We start from the raw sequence: 12,487 nt of genomic DNA, 5'->3' as shown, positions 1-12,487 counted from the left end.
CCCTCTCCGATGCCCGCCCCCTATTGTTTAACCAAGTGCATGGCATTGAGGTCCTCCTCCTCAACTACCGCCCCAACACACGTTGCCTTCCTGTCGCTCGCTACTCTGCCCCACTCCCCACATGCCTGCCGATCCGCGTGTGACTTGGGTGTTTCCTCATTCCGGTTCTCAGTAAGTTCGCCGTGGCCATACAATTTTAAGTTAATCCATGACACCGCAGTGTCATTCGGCCTGGGGGGGGAGTCTGCCAATTCCCTGGCCCTGAGAAACCGTCGAGCACTCCCCACGAGGGGAGCTCTCGGGTAAAAACTCAGGGGCAAGTGACCCCCCCCACGAGGCCCTATGTGAGTGTATGTGTGTGTTCATGTGGAGGGTGGTGGGGGAACCGCTGTGACGGCAGACGGGTGGCTTCTCTGCTGCTGCACCCCCGCTGCAGGCACGGCTCCCACAGAGCGGCTTCGCTGTCGTGGCACCACATAGCCCCCCGAGGTCCCAGTCCCCGTCCCGGGTTGACTGGAGCACCTCGCCTGGGTTGCCCCCACGAAGTAGCGTCGCGGGGTCCGCGGGACTCGCCCAGCCCTCGTGGCCAGCCTCGGGGGTGGTGGCTCCATCTCCCGGGGTTCCGGCGGTGGTCTCCTCCTCCACTCCAATGGTTCTCCTCGGCCCTCGGCATCTGTGGGCTGGGAGACAAACTCAGAGGCGGCAGGGTTTAAGGGCCGTCGTCCCCGTCTCGGGCCGGGACCCCTTGGGGCCCGGGGCCCGTGGGGCCCATATACCGTGTGAGGCCCCCGAGTATGGGGGGCGTGGGGACCCCGGGATTTCGGGGTACTCGAACGGCGGGGTTCCCCCCGCTGGAGCTGCTTTCCATGGTTTTAGTCGGCGGACGTTGACCACCATCTCCCGGCCCCCTTCTCCTCCCTGAATCAGCACCGTCCAGGTGGAGATCTTCTGTCCCACGGTCCAGGGTCCCCGCCAGTAGGTGGTCAGTTTCTCCACCTGTCCGGCCCGGATGCGAGGAGTGTGAAGCCACACCTTAGAGCCCGCCGAGTAGAAGGGGGGCTCCATGTGGGGTCGGGCGCCCTGCTCTTGCCGCTGGTGCGCGGCCTCTCCGGCCCCGGGCTCCTCGCAGAGTCTCCATTAGGTGCTCCATGGGGCGGCTTCCCTCCTCCCATTGCGGCGGGGGGACCCCGATAAGTAGATCTTCGGTTAGACGAGACTCACGGCCAAACATAATTAGGAACAGCGTCTGTCCCGTAGACGTGTGTACCGTGGTGGTGTAGGCGAACAGGGCGTAGGGGAGGTGTTCGTCCCAGTCCTGCTGATTTGTGGCCACCATGCGTTTGAGCTTCCCGGCTAGGGTCTGGTTCATCCGCTCCACCATACCGTTCGCCTGGGGGTGGTACACCGTGGTTCGATCCTTCTGGATTCCGAACTCGCGGCACAGCGCCTGAAGCTACCTTGGTCGGTAATGATCCATTCGGGTATCGCGTGCTTAAGTACGTAGTGCTCCACGAATGCTCGGATACCACGAGGGCCCTTTTATCGGGGATGGCCACTGCTACGGGATAGCGTGTGAAATACTCCACCGCTACGAGAATCTATCGGTGGCCCCGGTGGGATCACGGGAATGGCCCGTGCAGGTCGATCCCAACCAGCTAGTTCGTTCGACTGACACGGAACGGTCTCAGGGGTACCTGATATCGCGCCGGTTTCAGGCTGCATTGCTGACATGCGCGGCAGCCCTGTACCCAGGCGGCCAATTTGGGCCAGAGGTACTGGCGACGCAGAGTCTCCCGAGTGCGCCGTTCCCCGTCTTGGCCCCCGAGCGGGTGGCCGTGCACCAGCCTCAGCAGCTGGGATCGCATCTGGGTGGGGACACAGATGCACCCTGGCTGGCCGGCTTCCGTTAGCTCTCGTACCACCCTGTTCTGCACATACAACCGGGTAAACAAACCACTCCAGGGTCCTGGTAGGGCGCTATTCTTCTTTATTAGGGCTGCTGCCACCGCCGCCAGGTCCGGGTCCCGCTGCTGGGTCTGTCTCAGCTGCTCGTCGTCCAGGCCCGGGAAGGCGCAGCCGACGTCCTCTCTGATCCGCCCGGTCAGGGTGGGGTGGTCCGTCGGGTCCCTTGCCCCTTCTGCAGGGGTCTCTGCGGCGCATACTGCACTCTCTCCCGCGAGAGGGGGTTTAGTCTCGGCGCGCTCCTGGGGGCCCGTTGCCTGTCGGCAGCGTCCCCCCGTGAAGCATGGGCAGGCTTCCTCCGCCCTCGTCTCGGCGCACACCGTGGGCCGCCTCGACAAGGCGTCCGCGTTTGCGTGCGTCCGCCCAGCTCGGTACTCGATCTGCAGGTTGTACTCCTGCAGCTGCGCCAGCCATCGGGCCATCTGCCCACCCGCTTCCTTGAAGGTGAGGAGGAACTGCAGAGCTTAATGGTCCATGTGCACCCGACATTTCCTGCCGTACAAATACGGCCAGAACTGTTTACACGCGAAGATCACGGCATACAGTTCTTGACGGGTCACGCAATAGTTCAGCTCAGCCCCGCTCAGGGTCCGACTGGCGTATGCGATGACCCGCTCCGTCCCAGCCTGCACCTGTGACAGCACCGCGCCCAGCCCACTGCTGCAGGCGTCGGTGTCCAAAATAAAATCGGTGGTGAAATCGGGGAAAGCCAGGGTGGGGGTGTGGGTGAGGTGGTCTTTGAGGGTGGTGAAGGCCGTCTGGCAGGCCTCCGTCCACTGATAGGGGTTCTTATGGGATGTGAGTTGGGTAAGGGGGCGTTCAATCTCGCTGAATCCCTTTACAAATCGATAATAGGTGGCGAGCCCCAAGAATGACCTGATCTCCGTCAGGTTCCTTGGCTGTGGCCAATCCACTACGGCGCGTACCTTCTCCGGATCGGTGCGCACCCCTGCCTCGCTGACTCGGTGTCCGAGGTACCCCACCTCGCACTTTGCAATGTAACACTTACGTGGTTTGAGCTTGAGATGGGCTGCTCGTAGTCGCTGTAATACCTCCCACAGCCTGGACCAGTGCTCAGACAGAGATCTACTGAACACTATCATGTCCTCCAGGTAAATTAGGCACTATTCCCACTGCAAGCCCCGCATCACCAACTCCATCAACCGTTGGAACGTCGCGGGCATGTTAGTGAGTCCGAATGGAAGCACCCGAAACTCAAACAGTCCCATCGGGGTGGTAAATGCGGTTTTTGGCCGATCCTCCTCCGCAATTTCCACCTGCCAGTACCTGGACGCCAGATCGAGGGTGGAAAAATACCGCGCTCCTGCGAGGCTGTCAAAGGTGTCATCGATGCGTGGGATGGGGAAGGCGTCGCCGAGGGTGACTGCGTTCAACTTTCGGTAATCAACACAAAACCGGGTCGACCCATCCTTTTTCATCACTAGCACCACCGGGGCAGACCAGGGGCTTGCTGAGGGCTGGATTATGTTATCGCGGAGCATATCCACGACTGCCTCTTTAATCTGGCCCTGTTCAGGTGCGCCCACTCGGTATGCGGGGATTTTAAGGGGTCAGGCGGCACCGGTGTCAATTTGGTGCTTAACAAGGTCTGTCCGACCCACGTCCAAGTCGTGTTCACTGAACATGCCAGTGTACTCCCGCAGTAACCTGCGCAGCTGATTGGCCTCCCGTTAGGTAAATCTTCCCAGGGTACGTGTAACGCGTCAAGCAGGGGGGCGGCTTCAGCTCGGGGAGTCGGGCCAACTCGCCAGGCCAGGTCCTGGTTGTCCTTGGGGCGACCGGGGTCCTCACCCCAGAGGGCAAACACCGAGTCGTTAGAATGGCGCGCGTACAGGGGGTGTATGATGGCTACCGGGGTGCGTCGCCGTAGCATTGCCGGGGTACTGTGTGCGTTAAATACCCGCATAAACAGTCGGCCCCCGTCAGCATTGACCAGCGTGGCTGATCCCACAACCCCGTACCGCGCCGCCAATTCCGGGTGAGGAGTTAGCATTTCCTCACCCGATGGTCGGTGTGTGGGGTCGGTGGAGGGTGTTGCCACTGGCATCAGCATCTCGGCGAGCGATCCGATGGTGACGGCCGACACTATGGTAGCGGCCATGGGTGTGAAGCGAGGGCGGTTCGGCTCTTGTCCCAGGAACAGAATCCGCTCCCCGCTGCCTTCCACCGTGGCGCATCGCTGGCAGGGCTGCACGTTGAGCCCCAGCTTCTCCAGGAGGTCTGTACCTGCGATACACTCATGGCACAACACACTCGAGACATATAATTCCTGGGTGCACACCTGGTGTCCGAGACGGACCTCGAGGGAGACTCTTCCTAGCAACTCCATCCCGGCTCCACTCGCTGTGTGCAGCGCGCAATCCAGGGCTTGCAGGTGGCCCATGTCCACCCCGACCACGCTGCAGTGTGTGGCGCTCACGAGTGAGGCCACCGCCCCCGTGTCCAGTAGAATCCGGGTACGCTGTCCGTTTACCTGTCCCTCCACCAGCGACGTTGCTCCTGTGATCCCCGCCACTAACTCCCGTAACCAGTCGCCCGGAGTCGCCGCGTTCTTAGGCGCTGTTGCCGGGATCTGTGTGGAGGCCACTCGCTCACCATTATTATCATCTTTCTGTATTGGGACCGCATTGATTGCACCCCAAGTTGGTCCACTCTCTAGGGGGCGTTGGAGTTTAACCCCGACGCATGTCTAGTACGGGCGACCTGAGGACAGTCCCTCATGAGGTGCCCTCGGCGGTCGCACAGGTAACATGCCCGTGCGGCGGCCCCATAGGATGCCCCCTGCCCACTCCCTCTCCCCCTTCCAGTACGCAGCTGTCCAAGGTCGGAATCTAACTGGGACACCCGTCCGGCTAGCCCCCCTACTGTGGAGCGCAGCTCAACCATCTCAGACTGGATGGCCTTCATATTTCTATTCGCTTCCTCGCGTACGTGGGCCAACTGGCCGGCTATATCCCCCATGCCGGTTTGTAGCCCTGCTACCCATCCTGGGGTTGTCTCGCGGGGCTCTGGAGGCTCCCTTGCCTGACCCCTTCCCGTATTGGTGCGCCCCTCCTCCTCCTCCTCTGGGAGTAGGCTCGCGATGGTGTGCTCTCGTCCCAGCCCTCGAAGCTGCGCGCGCTCACTGGCAAGCTCCTCGCACTGAAGTGCGCGCTCGACGAGGGTATTAAAGGGGAGGCTTGAACTACCCACTGTGGGCTGCCACCACACGGTGCGGGCTAAATACCGGAGGATTTTGTCGGTGGCCAGCTCGTCAATCACCTCTGTCGTGAACTCTGGACGGGCGATCCGTGTTAGCGATCGCACGTCTTCGGCGTAATCGCGAAAGTCCTCGCCGGGTTGGCGGCGGCGCGCCTCTATGGCCGTCTTGGCCTGTCTCACATTACGCGTGCCGAAGAATAGGTCGAGTTGGTGCATCAACTCTTCTAACTGGGTTTGGGTGCTTGCGGGTAGCGCCTCCACAAAATCAGCTGCCCGCCTGTCTAGATTAATAGTGAGTTGTCGTAACGCCTGCGCGTCCGTCCAACCATTAAGCTCTTTAGCCCCTATGATGTTGCGGGCAAACGCTTTCCATGAAGGGGTCCCTGTGCCTGTAAACGCATATCTTATTTTCGCGTGGAGTACCGCGTCTCTCTCCCGTGGGGCTATGGGGGTTCATCCCACTTCTGACACCAAATTGTTGGGGAGACTGCCCCCCGTCTCCCCATTCTCCTGTGACCCACCGTTCTCCGACTCTCCCTCCCTCGCGGCTGCCCCTCGTGGCATGATTTAAATAGCTGTACTAACCACCTTGCAAATACACCGCTGTGCCCTTCTCGTACACGCCAACTACGAGCTGCACAGTGGCGAGAGTACCCACGCGGGCAAAATACACAGGACACCACAACGCGCAGGCTCACAGGTTAACGTGCACGGCGAGCACGCATGCGCGGGCAAAATATACGCTCGTGCGAAAACGCAAGAAACCACAGCGAGCAGGCTCACAACACCGTGTACCCATCTCCGTACTCGCAGAAACAACATGACAAGGTTTAATGTCTACTGGCGATTTATTCTCCGTTTAATTAAGTTTAATCTACCCGTGTCAGTGTGGGTCAGCAGGGCAGGTCTAACCTATCTCCCGTCGGTCTAGGGCCCAATTTGCCTGGTCTCTCCCTACTCACTCTCCTTAACGGATATTCCCCCCTTGGCCTTACCTCTCTCCTCCGTACTTACGATCCGCTCTCGAGGTGTAAGTAGTCGCAGAGAGGCGAGGCTGCACGTGGCTTTGGCTGGGAACTGGACCTGGCTGCTCTGCGACCCGTCTCACGGACGTTCCAATAGCAGGGGATGATGACTCCGTGGTTCCTCACTCCAGAAGTCCCCGAACACAAAGAGAGCTTGCTTCTCATTTTCGACCCTTTTTATTCCCCTACTTCAAAGCCCACGCTCCGCCAATCTGCTGGCCTCTCATCCAATCAGGAGCCTCAGATTTCCCGCTCTCTGCCAATCAGATCCGTCCCCTCTCCGACGCCCGCCCCCTATTGCTTTACCAAGTGCACGGCATAGAGGTCCTCCTCCTAGACTACCGCCCCAACACACGTTGTGTCACGGCGAGGTCCCTGCACACGTGGTGCGGAGCCCCCCCCCCCCCCTTGCCTTCCTGTCGCTCGCTACTCTGCCCCACTCCCCACCTGCCTGCCAATCCGCGTGTGCCTTGGGTGTTTCCTCATTCCGGTTCTCAGTGAGTTCGCCATGGCAATACAATTTTAAGTTAATCCACGGGGCCGCAGTCTCATTCGGCCTGGGGGGGGGGGTCTGCCAATTCCCTGGCCCTGAGAAACCGTGGAGCACTCCCCACGAGGGGGGCTCTCGGGTAAAAACTCAGGTGCAGGTGACCCCCCCACGAGGCCCTACAAGAGTGCATGTGTGTGTCCATGTGGAGGGTGGTGGGGGAAGCGCTGTGACGGCAGCCGGGTGACTTCTCCGCTGCAGCACCCCCGCTGCAGGCACGGCTCCCACGGAGCGGCTTCGCTGTCGTGGCACCCCAAGGGCGCAGTGCGTGATGGAGGTGGAATACAAGGCCTGGAACCCCTACCTGTCTCCACGTATTGACAGTCTATGCTTCAGAAAATATTAATGTAACCTTACGCAGCAAAGCTCAATGATGTTTATGCTTAAACATCTTCAGCCTGCCCAGCGTGGCATAGGGGCCCCATAAACGTGACTATTTTAACTGCTTCTCGCGTACCCTCACCTCACACGAGGGCAAACATGTGGCAAGCAACATACATCACTAACGTGGCAAGAACACCCGAATACGCAGCGTGCAGCAGCAAGATGCAGGGACATATACCTGGTACCTCTGGACTGCAACATGCTTCCGAGTGTAAAATTATATATATACGAAACATCACTGGTAAACCCACACCGGCTAGATATGTTCTTATTACCTCAGTAGGCCCCACCACTTCCTATTTAGGCTCCGCGTCCCCATTCCTTTGGTCCCACATCTTCCTCTTGAGACTTTGCTACTTTCGGCTCAGCTCCTTTCCTTTTTAGGCCCCACACCTTCAGTAATTGGTAGGGACATTAAGTAGGGGTGGGTGTGGACTAAACATATTTTTTATTTATTTTACCAGGCAAGGCTCCACTGAGCTATGTAGCTCTTTTCAGAAGCGACATGGCCAGAAGTGCTAGCTCAACGAAGTGGCTTATCATCACGTGGGAAATTATACCAGCAGCCAAACACTCTAAACGCGTGATGTTCATTCTAAATGTGGAGGGAGAAAACCGGAGGAAAATCCACAGGGAGAAAGAGAAACCGCAAACTCCAAATATACAGCAGGCGTCAGGGTTGGGTTTGAACCCACGACCTCCTGTGAACCAGGCAAGGTAGTCTACATCTCATAGCCACCGTGGCGCGCAATAGGTAGGGCTGAGCGTGTACAGTGGGGAGTGATGAGCGTGGACATTAAGTGGGGGTGGGTGGGGGAAAAAGGTGGGGGGTGGGCGGGTACAGTAGGTGGGGGTCGGGACAGTAGGTGGGGGTGGGCGGGTACAGTAGGTGGGGGTGGGGACAGTAGGTGGGGGTGGGTACAGTGGGAGTGGGTACAGTGGGGTGGGTACAGTGGGAGTGGGTACAGTAGTGGGTGGGGTGGGGACAGTAGGGGTACAGTATGCGGGGTGGGCAGGTACAGTGGGTGGGTACAGTAGTTGGAGGTGGGGACAGTAGATGGGGTGGGTGGGGACAGTAGGTGGGGGTGGGTACAGTGGGGGTGGGTACAGTGGGAGTGGGTACAGTAGTGGGTGGGGTGGGGACAGTAGGGGTACAGTATGCGGGGTGGGCAGGTACAGTGGGTGGGTACAGTAGGTGGGGGTGGGCGGGGACAGTAGACAGGGCGAAAGCGACTTGACGACCAAAATATCCCTCCGAGAGTCCTTTGAGCTGTACCTCGCATTCATGTGTTTATTATTATTCAGGTGAGGTTGAGCACAAAAACACTTCTTATTCGCAGTTAGGAAACCAGTGCCCCATTGTCAACTGAAAGGAGGGCAATGCTTTTCAAGTGCAATGCAGATACAATATTTTACCCCACTTACTGGTTTTGAAATTAAAACAAATGCGGTAATTGTCATGGTCGCAGTCCAGGTTGCCTTGGTGTCAGCATCTCTAATTACAGCCCAGGGGAGGAGGACATGGACAGAGAGAGGGGAGGGCATAGTCAGAGGATGAGGGCGGTGAAAGCAAAATAACCATTCGGTGTCATTTCACGGAATGCTCGTTCCGTATGAAACCCCAAGCACTGTAATCAACAGAAGAAAAAAAAAACACACCAGTAATTGATATCTTTATTGAGCACGCTTAAACGTCCGATTTTAACATGCATTGTTTAAAGCTAATTTTCATAAACACAGGTGTCAATGAAAATTTGATATTCTATATGCAGTTCGTAAAATGTATATATTTCAAAGTTCATGATTAAAAAAATCAACTTTACATGTGCTACTCCCAGCGCGGTGGTGCAGTTGGAAGCTTACGAGTTCAAATCCTGGTTATGGTTTAACGCAGCTGGGTGGTGCAGTGCTAACAATTGTGCCTCACGGCAAGAAAGACCTGGGGTTGGTTCCTAACATAGCTCGCACGCCGTTTTTGTAGAATGTGTGCGTTCTCCCCCTGTACGGCGTGGGTTTCCTCCAGGTTTTTTGGTTTATTCCCGCCGTTGAAAACGCAATGTCATTGCTTGTTGACTTAACACCCCAATGCAGGGACCTGCTGAAAAAAATATATATATATTTTGACTCGTCTGTTTTAAAAAGTTATTTTATATTTCGCACTTGGGTTCGACAAAACAATTACCACTTTGTGGGGTCAACAGGGGTAGACCTATGTATAAACTATCCCCCGCCATATGCATGTGGAATTTACACATCTGGCTCAGGGCTGTAAACAGGCCTCACGCTCAAGATAAATCACTTTGACTCTGATTTGCCATATACCAGGGTAACATTTCATATAGTTATACAATTTTTTGTAAAGTTTCATGCTCGACTATAGTGAAAGCTGCATAGTATTGTGACCGAACGCTAATAAGTAACAATTTTGCATCATCTGTAATGCTCATTGCAACCTCTGTCGTTTGGATACCTGGAGCAAGTGAAGGATCCTTGAGGGTAAGTATTGCACATCCACTTCCATGGGGCATTCAGATGATTATTTGTATGACGGAACTGAACCTTGGTTTATAAAGACTTCGAATTCAAGCTTTCTCTAGATCGTAGTTGTCCAATGCAGCGTTGCGCAGTTGTCTAAATGAACGGATGTGGCTTTGTAAATTCAGAGCCATGTGAGATGTGCCTCCTTCAATAATGGCAACATGTTTTTTCCAATAACCAACCTCAGACTGCAGCCCACACTCTCTGAGGCTGCAAAAGACAACGAATGCCAATGGCACATTTCTGACAAGATCTCACCATCGCTCTCCTCAAAGCGGTGACGCGCAGGCAGTACGTCACAATGTTCGCCACCGGTTGCAGGAAGATGGAAAATTTGAGGGTGTGATTTATGTTCCTGAAGTGGACGTTGCTGTTGTTAAATTTCGCGATTCGCAGTCGGAGGATTGCAGTCACGATGGAGATGAAATAAACGAGGGTGACAATCAGCTGAGTTACCAGCGTGTCTCTGGCCTTCTTGCTCAGCTTAGGTGAAGTTGGTTTCCTGAACTCAAAGCAGACCTTGGTGAAGGAGTACATCAGCGTTAGAGGTGGCAGACCCACAAAGGTCAACAGGATTGCCGACAAGTACTTATGGCTGGCACCTGTGTCAGAGGAAGCTATGAGAATAACGGCCATGTTGTAACAAAACGGGCTCTCGATGAATCTGTTGTCCTCGTTTATTTGCAGCCTCGCGATGAGCACAGAAAGAGTCGCGTTAACGACGGCCGTGGAGAACCAAGCCAGTGCCAATATTTGCAACGACCTCTTCACGGGGAAGATGGCGTGGTAGCGCAGGGGTTTGCAAATGGCCAGGTATCGGTCGATTGACATGAAGGACAGGGAGAGCGTTTCGTTGCACATATACATGTTGATGAAGAAGACTTGGGCCATGCAAGCCACGTAGGAAATCTCGTTGCTGCCGCTCGCCAGCATCTGCAGCTGCTTGGGGATGATGGTCGCACTGCCGGTGATGTCGGCCACTGCCAGGCTGCACAGGAGGACGTACATGGACCCGTGCAGCTCCGAGCTTATCAGGACGGTGGCCATCATTAGACAGTTGGCTACAATTATGAATAATTGCATTACGAGGCACCCTGTAAAAATGATCCAGTTTAAGTTTCCGGCCATTCCAAATGAGTTGAGAAAAAAGCCATTCGTGATGTTCCCATTGTCTCCGCTGAACGGGGCCTCACTGTCGTTCGTGAATTTTCGTGAGAGAAGAGTGCCGAATAATAACATATTGATTGGCACATTTGTATACAATGTATCGTTCATTGTGTTATGAACTAATTTATTTATGTTTTTCCTGTTACACTCTGCTATTACCCTATGGAAGAAAAGCAAATAAAAAGTAAATTCACGTCATTTAATTCCAATCTAAGCACATATTCAGATGTTTTAATTAAATAATCCATTCATATGCAAAACTGTATCACATAAGGCTGAATCAAGGTTTAGACATTGGCCACTGATAAAAGCTGCATGCAGAAATTCAACTCGGATCACTACGTTCAGAGCAAAGTGGTCTTACATTGAGGCCACCACTCCCCAAATTAACACGCACACCTCCCCACGTACACAAATGCACGCATTAATGAACTCACCCAGCGCCACGCGTTCTGTCTGTGCAAACCCAATGTGCTGGGTTGAGACACTTATATATGCTCTGGGCTGTCATGTGACTGCCAAGCATTCCATACCACTGGAGCGGGTTGGCGTTATTCCGCGATAACCGTTTAATCCACCGCAGTCCTTCTGCAAATTGGCTGGGCTGGTTTTAACCACTGGATGTCACTGGGGATTACACGGCCGCGCTCTGCCCCTGTGGTGTCAAGGAAGCCAACTTAATTCTGAGTGGTCCTGGCAAAAACGCGGCTTGATTGCGCCAAAGACAGAACGGCTATTTTTAGCAACTTTTAATCATTTGTATGGTAGGCTTTATCGTTTGGAATGTTTGCGTTTCGGAGGTATGCGGTGGTTGTGTGTTGGCAGTCATCCGCATGGTGTATTTTCTGGGAATGGGAAAGAAATCCAAGTCGGAGAAAGCCACATTTCCAGTACAGAACCAATGAGCAATCACATCGCATTGTCCCCACCATGCACAGGGATGCTGCCGTGGTGTAATGGTGAGTACACCGACTAGGACACTAAAACACGCCACACATTCCATATCCCACGCTCCTAATGGCCACGCACACCATCAACACAATGGGCAGCATAATTATGCTCGGTTCAAACTGATTTCACTCATTTGGTGTACTGTTGAGAATCCGTGTTCTGAGCACAGCACTTGAATTCAAGGCCGTAGCCATGGAGTCAATATTGGGGGGGACCAAATCTTCCAGGGTGTCTGGGGGTCCCAACCCAGAAAAATATCTGATTTGAAAACTCATTTCCTGCCCAAAATATTTTAATCACTAACACATGGGATGGACTTTTTCTTTTTTTTTTTACAATAATGTCGAATAGTGTATTGTATTACATTGCTCTGTTTTACTTGTTTTAGCATTTCTTGTTTCATTGTATGTAGTGGCAGAGATTAGGGTTAATAAAGTACAACCATAACCACAATCATATAAACATAAATCTATGCATTGATTTATATGAAGACAAGTCCAGATATCGTGGCCAAGGTTTAGCAAATTGTTTTTTTTTTATTTACATAGCATCGCAATTATTTTTTATATCAATATATTGGGGGGGGGGGGGATGTGTCCCCCCCCCCCCCCCAATATATATTATAATTACGGCCTAGCTTGAATCAAAGCAAACCATTGAAGTGCATGATGTACCTAAGGGCCGATATATA

The 12,487-nt window shown here is 54.4% G+C and overlaps 1 protein-coding gene across 1 annotated transcript; it reads right to left on the bottom strand.

Moving 5' to 3' along the window:
• Positions 1-362: 362 nt before the first annotated feature.
• On the bottom strand, positions 363-10,725 carry LOC116954564 (olfactory receptor 2D2-like). The gene is made up of 3 exons (XM_076052228.1): positions 9,937-10,725; positions 931-996; positions 363-461 (listed from the first exon to the last, which is right to left on the bottom strand). The coding sequence occupies exons 1-3, from the start codon at positions 10,723-10,725 to the stop codon at positions 363-365; spliced, it is 954 nt and encodes a 317-aa protein (XP_075908343.1).
• Positions 10,726-12,487: the final 1,762 nt, after the last annotated feature.

Source organism: Petromyzon marinus, chromosome 55, assembly GCF_048934315.1.
Source record: "Petromyzon marinus isolate PM22_M1 ecotype Great Lakes invasive population chromosome 55, UKy_Petmar_22M1.pri1.0, whole genome shotgun sequence".
In the NCBI taxonomy this organism is placed as follows: domain Eukaryota; kingdom Metazoa; phylum Chordata; class Hyperoartia; order Petromyzontiformes; family Petromyzontidae; genus Petromyzon; species Petromyzon marinus.
This window is presented reverse-complemented; position numbering and strand designations above follow the sequence as displayed.

Bases quoted from the DNA above. Each gene is read 5' to 3' on its own strand.
- LOC116954564 (XM_076052228.1), bottom strand. From the start codon at position 10,725: ATGGCCACCGTCCTGATAAGCTCGGAGCTGCACGGGTCCATGTACGTC. The intron at 997-9,936 runs GTGAGATCTTGT...CGGGCCGGACAG, and splicing joins CCGCTTTGAGGAGAGCGATG to GTGGAGAAACTGACCACCTA. The intron at 462-930 runs GTGCTGATTCAG...GTGCCACGACAG, and splicing joins AGAAGATCTCCACCTGGACG to CGAAGCCGCTCTGTGGGAGC.